Source organism: Anopheles merus, chromosome X, assembly GCF_017562075.2.
Source record: "Anopheles merus strain MAF chromosome X, AmerM5.1, whole genome shotgun sequence".
NCBI classification, from domain to species: domain Eukaryota; kingdom Metazoa; phylum Arthropoda; class Insecta; order Diptera; family Culicidae; genus Anopheles; species Anopheles merus.
The window spans coordinates 21,369,414-21,389,724 of record NC_054081.1 but is presented as its reverse complement, the minus strand read 5'-3'; the positions used below and the strand labels follow the sequence as shown (position 1 = coordinate 21,389,724).

At 36.9% G+C, this 20,311-nt stretch overlaps 2 protein-coding genes across 3 annotated transcripts in view; both read right to left on the bottom strand.

The window, feature by feature from the left end:
- Window positions 1-248: 248 nt before the first annotated feature.
- On the bottom strand, window positions 249-1,787 carry LOC121588325 (zinc finger protein 169-like). The gene is made up of 2 exons (XM_041906159.1): window positions 1,715-1,787; window positions 249-644 (listed from the first exon to the last, which is right to left on the bottom strand). Exons 1-2 carry the CDS (start codon window positions 1,770-1,772, stop codon window positions 301-303), a joined length of 402 nt encoding a protein of 133 aa, XP_041762093.1. The 5' UTR covers window positions 1,773-1,787; the 3' UTR covers window positions 249-300.
- A 7,169-nt stretch (window positions 1,788-8,956) lies between these two features.
- The window catches only part of LOC121598841 (protein abrupt-like), a 66,514-nt gene continuing 55,159 nt past the window's right edge, over window positions 8,957-20,311 (bottom strand). The window contains exon 6 of one of the 2 annotated variants that reach the window (XM_041928663.1): window positions 8,957-9,221. In XM_041928663.1, the coding sequence (XP_041784597.1) occupies window positions 9,172-9,221 (50 nt within the window). In that variant the 3' untranslated portion in view covers window positions 8,957-9,171. The remainder of the gene's footprint in view (window positions 9,222-20,311) is intronic. The other variant, XR_006005766.1, reaches the window with a different exon arrangement.

Below are 20,311 nucleotides of genomic sequence, written 5' to 3'. Positions count from 1 at the left end.
GGATAGTGCGCGAATCATTTAAATGTTTCTTGTTTGACAGTACGACAGAAATTGGTTTGAATGAAGTTATGACACAGTTTATTGGACACATGGCCATGGACGTATCGTTACTCCAACGTCAAATACGGTTGCAAATTTTGTCTCTTAAATTTTATAGCATCGATTTTATGTTTCGTTCAAAATATACAACAGGTATGGTCGATTGAATATATCTTAATATTAACTTACAACCTACTTATCCTTTTTTATTACTTTTCGTGTAGAAGTAAAATACCAAGAAATAACCTGTTGATAATGTATCTACGAGTCTTCCGATGAGAAACGACGGGTCTTAATACGGGTGACTATTGTCCCACTAGCATTTTTTTTTAGCGGGTTTGGTGTAGTTTTGATCGCAACATGCCTCTCTGCTTCGATTATCCCTGTAGTAGTTTGACCACGATGATATTTTGACTTGTGTGTCGATAGTGACCATTTCGTTTTGAACCGAGCCTCACACATGGCACATACGTAGGAATCCTGCAATGCGAAATGTTTGGCCTGCCGGTGTCGCTTCATAGCATTCATGGAGCAGAATGTACGTCGACATTCCGGGCACTTATGCAGCTTTTCATCGGAGACGATTTCAATTTTTTGTAAACTCACTGCAAAAGTAAGAAGAATATACATTTACATATATAAAGGGTGTTTAAGATAAATTTCAAAATCGGCTGCGGAAAAGAATTTTAGTATTGGGAAAAATTGTAATTTAGGATATGATTTAGTAGGCACTGCAGTTTGCTATGCTATTTATTAAAATTATTTGAAATATTCGCCCTCGGCATCAATTACGACCTCGATCCGGCTCCAGAACTTGAAGCAAGTCCAGGAAGTCCAGGCCTTTGTAGAGGCCTAAGCGAACATCGATGGTGTAGTGCAGGTATGTCAAACTTGTGACCGCGGACCGCATGCGGCCCGCGAGAATATTTTTAGAATTGCTAAAAGCACTGCAAGCCAAAAATCTCTTATTACAATTTTTCGAAGTGTATTGAATTCCAGAGAATAACAATCCTTTTGTTGGTATATTTTACGAAACTAACATAAATGTACCCACAATATCTCATAAACTCATTCTACACAATGGTACAGCACAATTGAGACCCTTAAGAAACATTGATTCGAATGCAAACTCAGTCGTATTATGTTTTGATTAAATTCTGAATATTAGCATAATTTTGTGCACACTCGATTGCACATTCTGTATGGGAAAATAGATTTGCGTCAATAGTCTACAAACGAAAAAGTAATGAAAATAACTTGATACACACATAGTCTGCAGTGAGCAATGGATCCGGTCGGTCCCACTGGATTTGACAATCTCCCCAAGTAGCAACCGAAGCTTTTTTCTCCCAGTTTCAACCCCCTCATGTCCACAAACTGCCTTCGCTTACTATTCCTATCCCGTTTCTACATTCCACAACGTTTGTTGCGTTCTCACTCATCAGGGTGTTAGTCAATTCTCTCTTGCCACACGAAGAGAATTCTCCGGCAAACTTCGTGTGTTTGATTCTACCCATCCCTGTTGAACACACGCCATTTTCTTCCATCGCACTCATCTGGGTGTTTGCTCTTTTCCATCCAAGCCAAAGAGCGACTTCAGTGTGCTCTGAACCGTGGACGTGAGAGTGTGTGTTTGTGTGCTGTGTGAACTATTTTTCCTGCGTAAAACACTTACCCGTACTGCACCATCCACGGTGTTCTTTTTGCTTTATCGGAGGACGAATTGTTATCATCTAATTGTTTCGGTAAGTGTCCTTTTCTAAGTGTCTAGTGCTATGTGACATTTATTCTAATTAAAACATTGCGCTTTACAAGTTTCAGATGTGTGCTGCTACCGCTAGCTGTTCTCCAAACCTCTTCAAATTGCGACACTGTGTGCACAGGCGTTCAAGGTTCAATTGATCCTCGAGCACAAAGGTAAGTTTGTCACATCTTTAAATCAAGTGTATTTTTTTTAACAAAGTGTGTCTATTAATTGTGTATTTTCATCAACAGCCTTCATACAACACCGCGGTTGAGGCGCGCCAAATCTGATGACATCTTTCCTGAACCAAGCAGGCTTAACACGCGCACCACCACGGGCTCCAACGCGGTGTGAAGAGGGAAGAAGATGAGACAGAATTGGAAACAGCCGCGCCAGGCTTCCAACCACCGTGTGTGTGTATGTAAGTATGTGAGAACACATGTGTGAATCCTCTTGTGGGAACTGCAAAAAGAAGAGAATAAAGAGTGTGAAGCAGCTAGACTGCCGCAACCAAATCAAGAGAGTGAATTCTCATTTCAATCCGAACTGGAAGAGAGCGATGACATGCGAGAGAGAATAAAACTAGAAACACGAGAGAGGGCCACACGAAGCGCTTTCGGGTTTTTTCGCCTTCGCGCACATTTTGCTTTATGCGCGTAACTAAGCGAGCCTTGATGAGCGCGATGGCTCCCATACAAAGGGCTACGGCTTTGCTATCTGGGTCAATGCCTCCGACTACCGAGAAAAGGAATTAATGTGTGCGCCTACACGCACGGTCCAAAAGAGCCAAAGTCATACAAAATCATGAAAAAGTCTGCGCCCTTTTGTTCCGGCGTCCTCGTGAAGTTTACCGAGCCGAACCGAATAGTTTTGTTCGTTAAACATGCGTATCAAGTAGCAGCATTTGTACTGCTTACCTGCCGTATGCCGCTGTGATACCGAGCAAGACGCATAGACAACGCATCAAAAGGACATGTGTAGCCGTGAGGAAATTTTTCTGTGTCTCTTTTGCCTTGTCCTTGCCTTTAGATCCTGATGAGTGAAACATGCATACCTTTCGGGTACGTTCGGGGTATAAGCTCTGTCCCTCTCATGTTAATGGTCAAGGTAGAATCGTATGCCAGCGGCTCTGCATTCGGGCGTGGGCAGGCCCACGGACGCCGTCTGTTCGCACACATTGAAAGCAATTGTAGCCAAGTTGGAATTATTTGTACCCCAAATTCTGTAAGACGAATTAATGTACTTTCCATCCTCCCCAAAAATCAAAACCAAAATGATATGATTACGCTTTAGTCGAAAGGATTTAGATTAAGGATTATAATATTCGAAATGCCGAAGCCCTGCAATAAAAAGCTTATCAATAGATTAGCTCACACAGTCCATACCTCAATTCGCGAATCATCTCCCTTCAAGTGTCAAAAAAAGATTTGCCGATCTTTATGGGATCACACACCACGAATCTTCGTCAGATAAAATTATCGTAATTAAAAAAATCGTAAAATATGGGTTCTTGTTATAAGAAATGAGTAAACCACCAGAACACTTGGAACTTGCAAATTAACGGAAAATAATGTTTAAACACGTTTTATTACAATTTTTCTCTTGATCTGTCAAAAAATTGCAGGCAAATACAGGGGTTTCGAGGATTATATAGAAATGTTCAGCGAGTTGTAGATTCGTTCAGGCATATAATAGACTCTTTCAGCGAGATATAGAATTGTTCGGAAGAAGGCGTTGACATGTTCAGCGATTCTGTAGTGCTAAAGAATTTAATCGGAGTCATACAATGCTGTAGATAATATTGACATTGATATTCAATTAAAAAACGCTCAGTCACAAGATCCGGAAATTGAAAAACTTAAAAATGATCTTGAAATTAGTTCCACAACTGAATTTGTTTTGATAAATGGTATCGTATACCGTCAGCCTTCTTATGATAAATTACAATAAGTTGGCTTACCGTCGAAATGCATCAGCTGATCGTGAAAGTCTGGGAACAGGAGGAACTACCGGAGGAGTGGAAGCTGGGTGTTATTCACCCAGTCTACAAAAAGGGCAACAGACTGGATTGTGCGAATTTCCGAGCCATCACAGTCCTGAATGCCGCCTACAAGATCCTGTCCCAGATCCTGTTCTGCAGACTTGCGCCCCTTGCTACAAATTTTGTCGGCAGCTACTAAGCTGGGTTTGTAGGAGACAAATCAACCACCGACCAAATTTTCACTCTACGGCAGATCCTCCAAAAGTGCCACCATAGACCGGAAGGAGCTATGGAGCATCATGCAGCGGTACCACTTCCCTGGGAAGTTGATCCGGCTGTTAGAGGCCACCATCAACGGGGTGCAAGGTGAGAGTATCGAACTTGACGTCGGAATCGTTCGAACCTCGCAGGAGTCTGAGGCAAGGTGACGGACTCTCCTGTCTGCTTTTCAACATCGCCCTGGAAGGTGTCATTCGATGCGCGAGGCTAGACAACGACATAACTGGCACGATCCTCTACCGGTCTCTTCAATTCGAAATACACGTGCTTTGTCGTGTACCAAGCATAGTGCTAAATAAAAATGAATTACAGTGATTTTGTTTTAATTATTAATTGTACACCAATCCATAACGATATAAACATCAAGAAAGCAAAACATCAAAGAAGAATTGATGATTTCCATTCCAAAAACTGGTAGTCAAACCTATGATTATCAGGCCTATTATATTGCGTTCGGCATTCGAGAAAATTAATTCGCACGTTCATTTTGTTTATTTTGGTATCGTTTTGCTAGTAACGTTTCCCTTCGAGTAACCCTTAGACAGATTTGAGTCAATGAAAGAACAACACGGTACCGAATTTTACAACAGGAAGGTACATTCAAGAGATTTTCTGCCGACAGCTGTCACAAACGAGCAAATTTAACCGCACACAAAATGTAAGCCAATATCTACGTTTATAATTGGGTTTAACATTAATTTATCAACACTCTCATCACTCATATTTACCCCATTTGTAACAAAATAGTGGAGAAAAGATTTTAAAGAAGTGCTAAATCCATTTGTTTACGCTCACTCTGACCGCCGGTTGCTTCGAAACACACAGATGATAGAATGTCATTCGAGTAAAATTATAGGCCTGTATACCTTCTAAAAGGATGGTACAGGAGGCCTCAACCTACCAACCTTATTAAGAAAAAGAAGAAGCTTTCGTTTTTAAAACAATTACGTTTGTTTTTTAATTAGCTATCAAATTAAAAAATGTTTTATAATTCTCATATGTGTAGTTTATGCACGTACACAGTGTAAAGGCTGCAGTGATGAAGTGAATTAACCACTGACATTAAAGCTTACTTCGTCGAGAAAAACCATACCACTAACAGAAAACTGGTGAGATAAAGCGTACAGCTGCGTTGCATACTCTTTTCGTTCTTCGTTTCTACTCGAATTGTTCCTGGGCCGCAAAAAGGGAAATTTTTGTTTGGGACCCATATGTCCACCCACTTACAGTTTAAGAGGAAATGTGGTTTCACCTATACAGACAAACATCCGAACCATTCGGTTGTGTACTTATTCTTCTTCTTCTTATTATTATTATGGCTCAATAACCGTTTTCGGTCAAGGCCTGTATCACTTGTGGAGTTGGCTTTCAGTGACATGGATTACCCCGCATAGCAAGATAGTCAATCCTACGTATGGCGGACTCCATCCATTCGGGGCTTAACGGGACCCATGACGGGCATGTTGTCAAGTCGTACGAGTTGACGACTGTACCAAAAGACCGGCTGCTGTTGTGTTCACACATACTGTAACGTTCTGGTTTCTTCTGCTCCTCATGCATACAAATGAATTTGCTCTACCCCCTTTCGGATAGCTTATGGAAATGATGAGGCACACATGTTCACATTTGATGTATGCACACATTCGCATGCGGTTTATTTAGAACTGTTTCTCTCTCTTCCGGCACGTGTTTTGGCACTGTCCCAGGCAATTTAAAACGCTACAAAGTAGCCAAATAGTAGCTCATGAAAAAGCTTCTACTTTCCGTGCTACTTTACTTGCTTGAAGTCAGAAAAATGTAAAACATGTGGGTTCCAGGAAAGAGCAAAAAATGAGTTCTCGAGTGTACACACATACGCACGCAACGACTCACGCTTACGTTCTTGTTCTACGTTTCTCCACAGAAATCTATATACTCCTTTTGTCCTCCTCCCTCTCCCACAGATCTAAATTAAGTTCAACACTTCCATCAACGGCGTGTCGATGTGACAATGTGTGTCGTCGTGAGTGTTGTCGATTTGGTCAGAAACGGCCATAGCATAGACTCCGTTTACCGAAATCCGTTCGTCGCTCACTTCCAAAAAAGCGTGCAACACAAAGAAACCGTGAAGCAAAACCTAGCGGATTTCGTCCCATAGGAGACTGATGCACAACTTTCATTCCCGATCGGATTCACCATGATTTCGTTACATTAAAAATGAAGTGAAAAAAGAGCTTATATAAAACAGCCACAAGCATAGAATCAGTGCGAGACACAAACTGTGCTACGCACAATTATTAACTAGCTAGATGATAGGAATTACTGTTATTGTCGTTTGGTTTTTTTTTTTATCAAACTCAGGCTTAGATACAAAAAAATCCTGCCATGTTGCACACAAGATATGACAATTTTGTAACATAAATTTTATTTTATTTTATTTTATTTTATTTTATTTTATTTTATGTTATTTTATTTTATTTTATTTTATTTTATTTTATTTTATTTTATTTTATTTTATTTTATTTTATTTTATTTTATTTTATTTTATTTTATTTTATTTTATTTTATTTTATTTTATTTTATTTTTTTATTTTATTTCATTTTATTTTTTTTTATTCATCCAGTTTAATGATTTCCTGACCAATCACATTATCACAAGTAATCAATATTTTTTTATCATTCTTGTTGTTTTTTTTAATCAAAAAATAACAATAACTCTAAACACTTTGAAAAAGAGAAATCTTTTCCGGAGCAAATTGGGAATGGGCAAAACGAATTCCAATTTCCAGAGCTGTTATTTATTAAAGGCATACATAATTTTACTGTAAATTTTTTAAACTAATAGATAATTTTCTTGCTTTTACCAGCACGATTCATCTTTAAAATCATAATTAACATTCGAATCGAAAAGGGCTTTTAGATGTCAAACTGCTGTAACGATCTTTTGGCTACTTGTCAAATCTTTCTACATTACTTGACCTCGTTCCTACACAGTCATTGGTGGAATATTGAGGAGGTGTCTTCGTAGATTTTGGCAGGTTGCCATTTTGAGATTCAGTTTGACAACAGCCGCCGAAATTTGTTTACAGGCAGCAGCCGCACTGTAATGAAGAAAATGCCAATTTATAAAGTGTGGTTCCAAATATAAGTTTTAAACTCTAAACGAACCTTCATTAACTGTAAACAATTCGTATATCATAGATATAAACCAGCAACAGTCGTCGGATATGGCAACTGTCATCGATCCTGGTTTTCTGTTTTCTAAAGCCTGGATAGCCAAATGTGTAAGACTTTAACACTTTAAGCGCCGCGTCATATGAAATTGCATGACGGCTTTGTTCACCGTTCAGCTTTGTAGCTGACGCTTAGTGATTCTCTTGATAAAGAATGAGGTAGGAAAGAAAGAGCGAGGACGACATGTGTTACGCCGCTTATCGCAATGAAACAAAAGAGTATTAACAATCGCACGAGAAATTGTCAAAGAGCGGTCAAGGAGTTAAACATAGCGACACCTCTTTTCTACTCTTTTTGAGTGACAGTACTTTCCATCGTCTAATAGGCCTATTCCTGTGTGATTCTTCAGAACCTGTGAGCCAGCACAATCACTGTGCGCAAAATGTTTAAATATTTATTTAAAATTATTTAACTGTTAGTGTTTTACAACGGACATTCGTTTAACATTTTCACCTTGTTATTTTGAATGAATTTGTGATCATACTTCAAATTAATGTGCATTACTTGCAAACTATTTGTGGAATCTTACGCCTTTGGCCGAATATTCATTTAATGTATGAAAATACTTAATTTTCCAGATTTTCATCTCCAATCCAATGGGTGTTTTGCATTGCATCATGACAGGTAAGACGTGAAACAGATAACAGTGCACATATTCAACAGAGTCGTTGTTTTAGTCAATGGCTGCCAGAGCACCGCCTAAGCTTAAGCATTTGAATTAAACCTTTTTGACAAGAAACACAATGGACGAGCAGAAATCGAAGTATAATGGATGTAGTGATTGGTAGAGGGGATCTAATTTGATCTAATCATTCTATCACTCTCTATTTTTTGTCCCGTTAGTGATGACGGGATAGTGTATTTGAGCGTGGAGTTTCAATCTGTCATCTTAAATAGTTTAAATATACTTTACCAGACAGACTCTTCTGATTGGTTTATAATTTATTGCAATAGAAGGAAGGCCATAAAATGCGCCTAAAACATTTTCATATAAAGAGTTTATTTTTATTTTGACATCAGCTTTTTGTACTACAACAAACCCATAAGAGCATTTAAATCAATATCAACTAATTTTTGGCTTTTTTGCAAGCAAATCAAAGCAATATTGCAAGCAAACAGATTGATATTCTAAGCCTTTTTAGCACATCTGAGATCTCGCACGATTATACCAAGCTAGACTAAGATTGGGGACCTTCACGATTCTAGTCAGTTTTTTGTATGGGGTTTGACAGTTGGAAGCTGAAATCATGTGAACACTCCATACAAAACCACACAAAAAAACTAGCCTGCAATTTTCAGTCTAGATTATTCTAGTCTCCAAGCTAGAGTTAGATTCGAGTACCTGCTCGAAAAAATTGCGAAACAAGGTGGTGTTTACATTTATGCCAAGGTGCATTAAAGAGATATCAGCCTTCTAAATTCATACATCGTGGGATAGGCCCACCTGCAATTTCAGCCTACGAACTTAAAATGGAAAGGGCAATAAAAGGGCCGCACTAACAGAATCTATATATATATATATATATATATATATATATATATATATATATATATATATATATATATATATATATATATATATATATATATATATATATATATATATATATATATATATATATATATATATATATATATATATATTATTCCGGATATTCCTAATCATCAGATATTTGATAAATTTAACAAGTATCAATACCCTTAGGAAATATATTTTGTTAACTCTATGGAGTTGTCTGGTCTACATTATGTTGCTTTATGTTCTCCTCTCGAGGTTGTTTCGACTCGTGAGTAATTCTTACATGTTCACGTAAGCTATATTTGTTCTTGAATTGTTTCTTGCAGTGTTCACATCGTTTTGGTTCGAGGCGGCTATGCTGAGTGCGCACATGACGCCAAAGATTGCTTGCAGTGATTACCAATCGACAATTTTACATCTCGACCATTTGTTTTCGCTAACAATATCTAAAAGTAAACAAAGGAGAAAAAATATTGTTTATAGAGAAATGAGCAACAAATTGAGCACAAATTGAGGAATACAATCAAACAATATTATTTCTGTAAAAAAATCTTTTAATAAAAACGGCTTGTGTACATTTTTATATACTTATCGTACCAAGCAGATATTTTGTTCGCAGAAAATCTTTCAGCGCTTACATTGAAGTTGAACCTTTAAAATGAGCATAGGGTGCCACCTTTGACGATTATTTTTACAACTTCCTAAAACTTGGTTAACAAAGGTTGCAAATGCTCTTTTACACTTATTTTTAACTAATTAATACTAACAGGCATTGCCACTGTACCTACTTTTGTCTCTCACCAATTTTTGACGGCGTGTCACAATTTTTGTCTTTGTTTTCAATTGTTGTTTTTCTTTTTTATTTTCATAAAATTTATTTTCTTGCCACTCATTGTCGTAGAACTGTTCACGGGTTGCAATAACTATTCCCGCTAAACATTGCATTTCGAGTAGTAGGGTAATTTTCCAATTGTTGCACTTCGGCCAATTATTGCACACTGCGTTTAAGTGATTGTTTATCCAAATATTTATAAAACATTCATGAAAGCTAGCATTTTTACATAAATATTCAGCTTTTTTACAACATATTCCACTATTCTGTTTTGTACAAGAGCACTTTTTTATTGTTACACACAAATGAAAATATTTAGACTGATTTCGATCAAAACTAATAGGATTTCTTAGCAAAACCGCTAAGCATTGTGCCTCACAAAATAAGGTAAGGACAGCAATTGGATGAATATCGATGAATTCGACCAAACTACGCTACGAAAAGACCAAAGAAGATGATTTGGTAGCTGAGGCAACCGTGTACAGTGCACAGGAATCGCTACAGAAAGAAGAACCATGAGCTTATTCGCAATTGGGCATTAAGAAATAACAACCAAATTAAGCTGTAAATGGTACAGGTTAACGGTATTACGTAAAAGAACGGACTACCGCTGTCAAAAGATGCGCGCAAGTTGCTTAAAACAAAAACATGTGGAATAGAAATATACCCAAAAGCAAGGAGAGATTTTGGGTTCACAAGGATACGATAGGCTCTCAAGAATCACTATCGACAAGAAAGCATTTATATTAATATTTTGACGGCCACGCAGACTAATGTGGTGCAATAAACATTTGTTAACGGTCTAGCCAAACAAAGTGAACTTTGGGCTAGCACCTTTATAAAAATTGAATTACCGCAAGTCAACACCAAATACGTTTTGTCTAATAAATAAAAAAAATAGGCACTGACTTAAATTGATTTAAAACCACAATATTTAACTTTTTAACATTAACTTTAACTTGTTGAGGTACAGGTCATCGAAATAAAAACTTATTGTTTTTGTCCGAACTTACAGCTATTTTTCACCTTACCTATACCAATTTTTGATAATTAAAGTGTCGTGGGAAAGGTTTCTTCACATAATTTTTAGCTGTGTCTAAATAAGCTGAACACATGTTGTTTTTGATAAATGATAAATAAACCAAGCATTATCTTTCTTATTTGGAAATTTTTAGCAGTCCCATCGTTTTCAGTATATTTTTGTCCCTCTAATTTGGAAAACCTCTGAAATCTGTACCCCTCTCATCTGTGTATGGTGTTGCCATGGATATTAATAAATCATGAATGCTCCAATGTGCAATTGTGTTCGCAGTTTCCTATAGCAACAGTAAAGGCTACATACGCGTTGCGTTCCGAACCTGCCAGGTGCGATCCGTTCCAGCATTCTCTTATGGACTGGTTGCTCTCTGTGCTTTTTGCGGTCCGGCCTAGAACGCTCGACATTCTACTATGTTTGATTTGATGAGTCGGTTTGCTATAAGCAAATCATCCAGGTTCAATATGAACCCGTTTCTCTCAGCGTTCTTTTCGATCCAGTCTGGAACGCTCGATGATAAGCTCTCTTTCATACGATGGACCAATTTGCTAAGGAAAAGCAAAAGAAAAGAACAAAGGAAGCAGGTGAAATCTGAACCTGTTTTTCTCAGCGTTCTTTTTGATCCGACATAGAACGTCGCCATCTTCTCTTTTGCTGGTTTCTAGTATGGTTACACATACACATTCTGTCTATGTGATTGAGAACAGCGCAAGTCATTCACTCTCAATCACAAAGATAACGGTACTACACCAGCGCCATGAAGCCAGAAAATGATAGAGATTTTAGGTGAGGTGAGAAGATGATCGCCAAAATTTCAAGAGACAATCCTGTGCTAGTGGTAAACGCAATGCATGAATTGCCTATCTTCTGCCATATACAACTTATTGCGCACAACTGGTGTGTTATTTAGACTGGATTGTGGCAATCAATGCGGAAGCTCACAGGGTTTCTCAAGCCAACTCAACATCGTAACACTATTTTTAGAACACGTTAAACGATTGTCAACATCGTACATACAATTCGAATCCGTAAACCCTTTTCGATATGGTAACACTAGGTTTTGGACCCGTAAAATCCCAACTCGAATCTGGAAAATGTATGCTGGATGACATGTCATGCAAGTAGTTTATACAGCGAACTTCAACCCTTGAAATTTGTATGATAGCTGAATTTGTATTATTTATTTTTATGTATTTAATTATTTATTATTTTAAACTTTTAAGGCTGTCGTAATATTTCTAAATGCATAATACAGTCGGTTTTCTTTGATTAAATTATACCACACAAAAGATGTACGGAGTTCATATATTAACCCTGTCACTACCAACCAAAAACATCAAATTCCAGGCAACCAGGCTATCCAGGTAGCCATCGATCGATCGAACTTTTGATTGCGTTATCCAATATCGATGGAATATTTTGACGAAAATTAAATAAATTAATGCAGTTTCTATAACTGTTCATAAATTGGTTCAAATCATTACCGTTATTATGTTTAAGCTTCTCAAAGTTGACAGGATAAAAAAATACATAACATAACATCGATTTTTTTTTTTACTTTACAGGGTTTTTCAAGCCAGCTCAACATCGTGACACTATTTTTCAAACCCGTAAAACGATTGTCAACATCGTACATACAATTCGAATCCGTAAACTCTTTTCGATTTGGTAACACTAGATTTTGAACGCGTAAAATCCCATCTCGAATCTGGAAAATGTATGTTGGCTGTCTTGTCACTTATTATACATTTTTCAGATTCGAGTTGGGACTTTACGCATTCAAAACCTAGTGTTACCAAATCGAAAACAGTTTACGGATTCGAATTGTATGTACGATGTTGACAATCGTTTAACGTGTTCGAAAAATAGTGTTACGATGTTGAGCTGGCTTGAGAAACCCTGTAAAAATTTTCACAGTGATACGGGTTTAATAGTTTAGAGACATATAGTTTACACTATTATTCGGAAATATCTAAATATTGGTATTGAGTATACAAATTGAGATTTGTCTACGAATAATTTAAAAGATAAATTAGTTTCCATTTGAATGAATGAAGTTGTCTTAAATATGGATATTGCACAAGTTTGTTAAACGAAGTTTTTTATACTAATAAAAGACTACGAAAAATTTCAAAAAAAAAAAAGATGGCTGTGGTTTACAATCATATTCCAAATTTCAAGTCAATCGGAATCAGAGAAATAAGCAATCAAAAACGATTTGTCTACCTGCGTTTAATTTAACCCTATTAAATTTTATGGTTTTGCGAACGTTAGAAATGGTTAAGAAAAATAATTTAGTCTTGTATCAAACTTAAATTCATTGTACTGTAAGGATTGCCCAACCGAGTAAAAGTTAATTCAAATCGGTGAAATGTTTTAGTTAGTATGAAAGACAAATATTTTCAAATTTTATAGCTGATGCTGCTCGTCCTAAATAATAAGCAACCACATTTGTATCTAATAATCATTTAAATTGTTGTTCCGAAAAATTCTTGTCTTTTATTCCAACGAGATATAAAATAATAACATTTTTCATCACTTTACACGATGTATTGGTAAATCAATAATAAAAACAAAGGAGCTAATCGTATATTTCCTGACTGTTAAGGCACCGATGAAGATATCTCCACATATTTCTGATATATCCTTCACAGTCACTAGAAGTAATTAATGAAGTTCCGCTCTCAATGGCCTCAAGAAGTTCTGCATCGTTATTTGCGTTTGCCCTTTTAGTGATTTCTTTTCACCTACTAAATAAGTTCTCAATAGGATTTAAGAACGGCGAACAAGGGGAAGGTATCAAACTTCATCCCCATCGTCTTCTATTTGATGGCGTATTTCATAACACTTATGAAAAGCTACGTTATCCATAACGTAGATTATTCGTCCTTCGTATGTTGCGCTTAACTTGCTCTTCAAATCTCTAATAAATTCCAAAAAGGAATCACGATTTACTGCTCTTTCTGCTGTCTTGTACATTTGAATTCCTGATCTATTCATAGCACATATTATGGAAACATTGCGAGTGCGTATTTGTGATACTACTTTAACTGCTAGCGTTCCAACAGCCGATCCTCTACCTCTACTTGCTCTCATGCTGATACAGAAGCCCACCTCGTCAACAAATATCACATTCGTATGAGAAATCTGCCCGGTTAACGCATAAAAATTTGATGCGGAAGCTCTACGAATCTCTACGGTTTGCAGATTATTCCTACGTTCGGGTATTTTTTGAATTTTTTTTAAGGAATAATGAAAACTCTTGATTTCCCTTGCTACAGTAGGCTTACTCACACGAATAGAAAATTCCTCGAATACCTTTTCTACCTACTTTTGTAAAGTTATGGCGCAATCTTCATCTATCCATTCTCTTATTTTTTCGCCAATATCTGCACTGATTTTTTTCTCCCTAATATCTCCACGTTTAGCAGCCTCAACCACAAATTTGGTTTCATATTTTTTGATTATACTATACACTGTTGAGCGATGTACGTTAAGCATTTTAGAAATATCAGCCGCATTGCATCCATTTTGATGAGCATTTATCACCCTCTGTCGATCAACATTGCTGGTGGTTCGAAGCCTTCTCTTTTGTGCTGCTGCAGGTTGTGCTGCCTGGGATGTCGATTGGTCCGTCGTAGCTTCTTCATTAATTTCACCAGTACTTCCGCTAGAGACACTCTTTTTAATTGAAAAATTTGCGTTTGTACTTTATGTTTTGGCGGAACTACTTTTGAAATGATTTCCATTTACAAAAATGACGCCATGCATCAATCCTTAATTTACAGTGCTTGATTGATTTATTCACATCTACAGGGTTGACCGAAAAAGTAAGTCAACTATATCTTACGTGTGTATCGGTAACTTATTTCAAAATTATTTTCTTCTTTCGTTTTGAAACAGTGCATTAGATGGTGAAGATGTACGAATCATATATTTGTAATTTATTAAACTTTTAACGATAATGACTACACTATTAAGGTGTCATCAAAATTAGTTCCATCATAACAATGAACTGTAGTATTATTGTTTTATTATCACTGTAACATCTTGACACAGCCATCCATAAAAACTAGTGATGGGCCTGTCGCATAAAACCGACCGCGACGGAATCATCTGAAAGTGAGGGGAGCGCTCCGGTACAGGATTTTGGGTACAGTAGGTTTAGTATGTTAGGTCGAAAATACACAGAACTGAATTTCGCGGCCGCGGAATTCCACTTGCGGAAAAATGTATGGATACGACAGTTCGGGAAAGTTGCCATTAACACTTTGCATATGGGTTTGACAGCAGCCGGAATTCCGCGGCCGTGAAATTCCGGTCGGTGTATTTTCGGCCTTAAAAAGATTCAGTTAATTCAGTAGGTTCAGAAGATGGCGACTTACAAAGAGATGAGCATAGCGAAGCAAAGAGAGATAGAAAAATCATGGCGAATTAAGAACCAAGCGACGTAGAAAACGTCAGACAAAGGAAACGTACGAAATATCATAGAGGAAAAATAAAGATCAGTCTTGTGTTTGGATAAATCGGCAATAGACGTGCAGAAAGAGCGTAAAAACAGTATAAAAAAGCAAATCAGATAAAAATGTCTTAATCGAATATCAAAGTGCTGTTTACAAAAACAACAACAATCTTGCTCTTTGGATATGAGACAGAAAATTGCAAATTAAGTAAACTTTACAAGCTCGTATGATTGTAGCTATTGATCTCATATGAACCTGTCAAATTCATTGAACTGGTATAACTACAAGTTTTGATTTATTAATTGATTTATTGATTTATTTATTTTTAACCGGTCTCGTAGTACTGTCGTCAACTCGTACGACTTAACAACATGCCAGTCATGGGTTCAAATTTTGAGCCAAAAGAAGAAGAAGATTGATTTATTTATTGATTTACAGTGGAGCGCCGTTTATGCGGCGTCATCGCAACTCAACCTCACCCGCGTATGCGAATAACATTGCTAAAGAATCAAATGATTTATTTAATCACATATTCCTAATTGTCCAATAGTGTTTAACTACTGCATCTCCGGTACACAATTACAACGACACAGTGCAGTAAAAGACTTAGGAGTTACCCTTGACCGTAAACTTGACTTTCATGTGCACCATAACGAAATTATTGATAGAGCGAACAGAATGCTAGGATTTATACGCAGGCAGTCGAGAGAATTCTCCGACCCACATTGTCTTGTCGCACTCTACAAATCACTAGTCAGATCCATCTTAGAATACTCCTCAGTAGTTTGGTGCCCATCGTCGTCGTTATGGTCGAATAAGATTGAGTCAGTGCAGAAAAAATTCACCCGTTTGGTCTTACGGTTCACACCCTGGCGTAACGTAGCAGCAAGACCTAGTTATCATGCCCGGTGTTTAATTTTTGGACTCGAGTCTCTCGCTACTCGTCGCGAAACGGCGCAAATCTTGTTTATGAAAAAAATCATCCTAGGAGAGATAGATTCACCGGACCTTTTAGCTAGAGTTAATTTCCACGTACCTGCTCGTATTTTAAGAAACTTTAGGCTACTAAGAGTTGACCAAACTAGACGTGCATATAGCGATAATGAACCTTTGACTGCGATGGCTTTTAGATTTAATGCACATTATGACTCTTTTGACTGGAATTCCCTAAGTTAACCTGTTTCTCTTGCTGTGATACTCTGTGTTATTTATTTTGTGCTGATGTTACATTGTACCGTGATGCTTTATGTTATTATAAGTTTAGTTTATAAGATCAGTGATAAGGCCAATGATGGCCAATCACTTAACATTTACAAATAAACAAATAAAATAAACAAATATTCCTGATTATTTTTCGAAAATTATCTTTTTTTATAAAAATAAGCCAGTTTTCACACACTTTATGTTTTTTCAATGAGAATATTTGAAACTTGTGATGAATTAAAGTCCGTTCCGTAAAGTTTGGAGATACGTGGTTTTCTTAATTTGGCAGATCAAATGTCAAATCACTACAATTTGCTTTAAGAAATGTCAAACGCAATATAAATTGCATTTTTTCTAATAAATTCAATCGACTTACAAACGAAAAATATCAGATATTCTGTACGAATCGTATCAAATGAATTATAAAGTGTATAAAAATACTAATATTAATCAAAAATACCTAGTAACCAATTGTATTTTGGTCGAAAGTCGCGAAATTCGAATTTTGCGGATATTCAAGTTACGCGAATTCCTTGAGAACAGACTGTACAGTGTTTTTTTCATCCTGACAATGTGCTCTGATAACCGTTTTTTTTTTTTTTCAAATATCCTCCTCATAACGTGACCTTTGTATTGAACTGTCATTTCTAAACAGCACAAATTAAAGGACAGGTACCTGGTACCTGAAAAAAACGGCGTTTATTAATTAATTTATTTATTTATTTATAGTTTTATTTATCAAGTTACTTATTTACTTATTTATAAATAATTTTTGTTTATTGCTTTATTGATTGATTGACTAATATATTTAGTTGCGTATTTATTTATTTACTTATTAAGTTATTTATTTATTAATTTATTTATTTTATCAAACAATAAATAATCAGAATGGTAAAAACTAAACAAATGCAACTGTTCAAACGAGTCTGAATGATTTTGGAACGTTACAAACGGGTTGGATTTAAAGTACTACTTTCTTGTAATTAAAACGTACAGAATGTTTCCAACATATTCCGTGTTTATGTTCCCGTGCATAATTCGAATATCGAATATCCGCGTCGGTGGAATTTTACGATTTTCAGGTAAAAAAAACCCTTTGATTAGTCATTAGTTTCGATTAAATTTATTTCTTTTATTCACGTTATCATTTATTATTTACGTTTCATTCAGAAAACTCTTTTATTTCTGGCTTTTTAGTGAATAAAGTTTTCTTGGAAAAATGCGTTGGACATTTCTTTAAACAAAATGTACAGGTTTGACATTTTATCTGTCAAATGTTGAAAACTACATTTATCCGTATCCGCGTAACTCTGGAGCAGGCTGTAAAAGTAGTTGATTTATTTGTTTTATTACTGGAATTTTTCGGATTCGCCCGACGTCATAGAGATTCGATCGAGCTCATCCCAAAAGCATTTGGAGTGGATGAGTCCGAAAGAGTCCGGATATAGACCCTTCCTCCAATTACACCGCAATCTGATATTTCCGACTCTAGCAAAATTTGCAAGCCCATCACTACTCCTGTTCAGATCGATCGGAACACAGTTTCAAAACATGTAGAATGAACAAACAGTCAGTGACTTGTCATCCAGCTTACATTTTCCAAATTCGAGTTGGGATTTTACGCGTTCAAAGCCTAGAGTTACCAAATTGAAAAGAGTTTACGGATTCGAATTGTATGTACGATGTTGACAATCGTTTAACGTGTTCTAAAAATAGTGTTACGATGTTGAGTTGGCATGAGAAACCATGTAAAAGTATCTGAGCTGCGGGTGATCAGCTCTCTGACGAGCTCCTCTAACATGGAGGGGAGAGCCTAGCTCGAGTGCTTGATTTGGTGATAGGCAAAGTTTGGGAGATAGAAGAACTGCCCCATGACTAGATGACCGGTGTCTTTGTACCAGTCTTCAAAAAAGGGGACAGGTTGGACTTCGAGAACTATCGAGGCATTCTTCTTCTTCTTTTTTGGCACAACAACCGCTGTCGGTCAAGGCCTGCCTGTATCCACTAATGCAGTGAGCTTGGCTTTCAGTGACTTATTGTTACCATAGTAGGATAGTCAGTCCTACGGTCTATTCGGGGCTTGTTGTTAAGTTAACCCATGACGGGCATGTTATTAAGTCATACGAGTTTATAGTGCCGATTATGTGACTCAACTGCTTGAGAAAAAGTATCAAAAATGCTCATTTTCTATTATGATTCGTGTTAGAGCACTCGATTTGTCCCTGGTTTGATACATCGAACTGAACGAAGGTCATTTGCTTTACCTGACTCAAACGGAGACCGTTTTTTGTCCAACAGCTTTCCGTCAGGTTAAAGCTACGGAAAGTGTTTTGTTTTACGGTTTAACTGCTAAATACATATTTTTAAACCACGCGAATTGCATGTAATTACATTCAAAAGGGATTTTTTGTTAATATTAACTGGAAAAAGAGTGGGAATAACAAAATAAACAAAAAATAGAAAATCATACCACAAGCGCTACTTTTCATGACATTGCCAAACACATTTAAAGAACAATAATATGCCACACGTAGAAATAATTATAAATTGGTACGATACTTCATGCGTCAACTCGTACGACTTAACAACATGCCCGCCATGGGTTCAAGCCCCGAATAGACCGTGCCCCCATACGTAGGACTGACTATCCTGCTATGGTTACAATAAGTCATTGAAAGCCAAGCTCACTTCACTAGTAGTGGGTATAGGCAGGCCTTGACCGACAGCGGTTTTTGTGCCAAAAGGAAGGAAGGACTTCATGCGTTACGCGTTGCAGTTTGTTTTGACAAACAAATCCATTTCAGATCAGTTTGGTAGCAAAGTCTCGAGTCAACGAAAGAAATCTCTAACTAGCTTGTATAATACCGATTTCGTTTCAGTTCGTGCAGCGCGGTTTTGTTTGACACATTTCCGTTTGAATCAGATAATCGACACTTATGACTGTACCATCAGACCGACCCATACCAAATATCGCCTGTAAAATCTTCTCTCAACTTCTGCTTCAACGATTGTAGGGGAGTATCAAGCAGGCTTCATGGAGGAACGCTCGACAACTGTACAGCTGTTCACACTCCGGCAGATCTTGCAGAAATGCTTTGAGTACAACTGTAGAACACATCACGTCATCATTGACTTTAATGCGACCTATGACAGTTTTAGTATTAATAACAATATTAATTTTAATAAGTTTAAACCATATATTAAGTACTTGTTTTGAGTCAGAGTTTCGCACACGTTATATGAGAGAATGATAGCTAAATTCCATGATTATAACCTTCTTGGTTTGATAACATCGCGAGTGAAATGTGACTCAAAAATTTGAAACAGTTAATATAAATAATGTGTAAAAAAATTCTACAAAAAGTTCTATAAAAACTACCGCTTCTTCAATTGCTCGACTTGAGGCGTTTCAACGTAAGCTCACGAGATATGCCCTACGCCTACTTCCCTGGCAGGATCGCAATAATCTTCCTCCGTATGCTGCGCGGTGCCGTCTTCTAGGCCTAGAGCCTCTTTCGGTTAGAAGACGCAATGCACAGTGCTCTTTCATCGCTGGATTGCTAAATGGCTCTATCGACTCATCGCCTTTGTTGCATCGAGTCGATATCTATGCACCATCCCGAACACTTAGGTCTAGAGAAACTCTATGGCTCGCTCAACCCCGTTCCAGTGCTGGTCGGTCTGACCCTATGTTCCGCATGTCGGCTGTCTTCAACACTGTCTCGGATTGCTTCGACTTCGACATCTCAACTCAGTGCTTCAAGGAACGTCTCCGGCTTTTGCCGTGGCCGCAGTGAATTGCGATGCAAATCTTATTTTTGCTATGTATTTTTTTTTTCAATTGAACTGTTACATCTTAATTAGGCCACACGGCCCGTTGAAGATTAAATAAATAAATAATAATAATAATAATAATAATAATAATAATAATAATAATAATAATAATAATAATAATAATATATAATAATATAATAATAATAATAATAATAATAATAATAATAA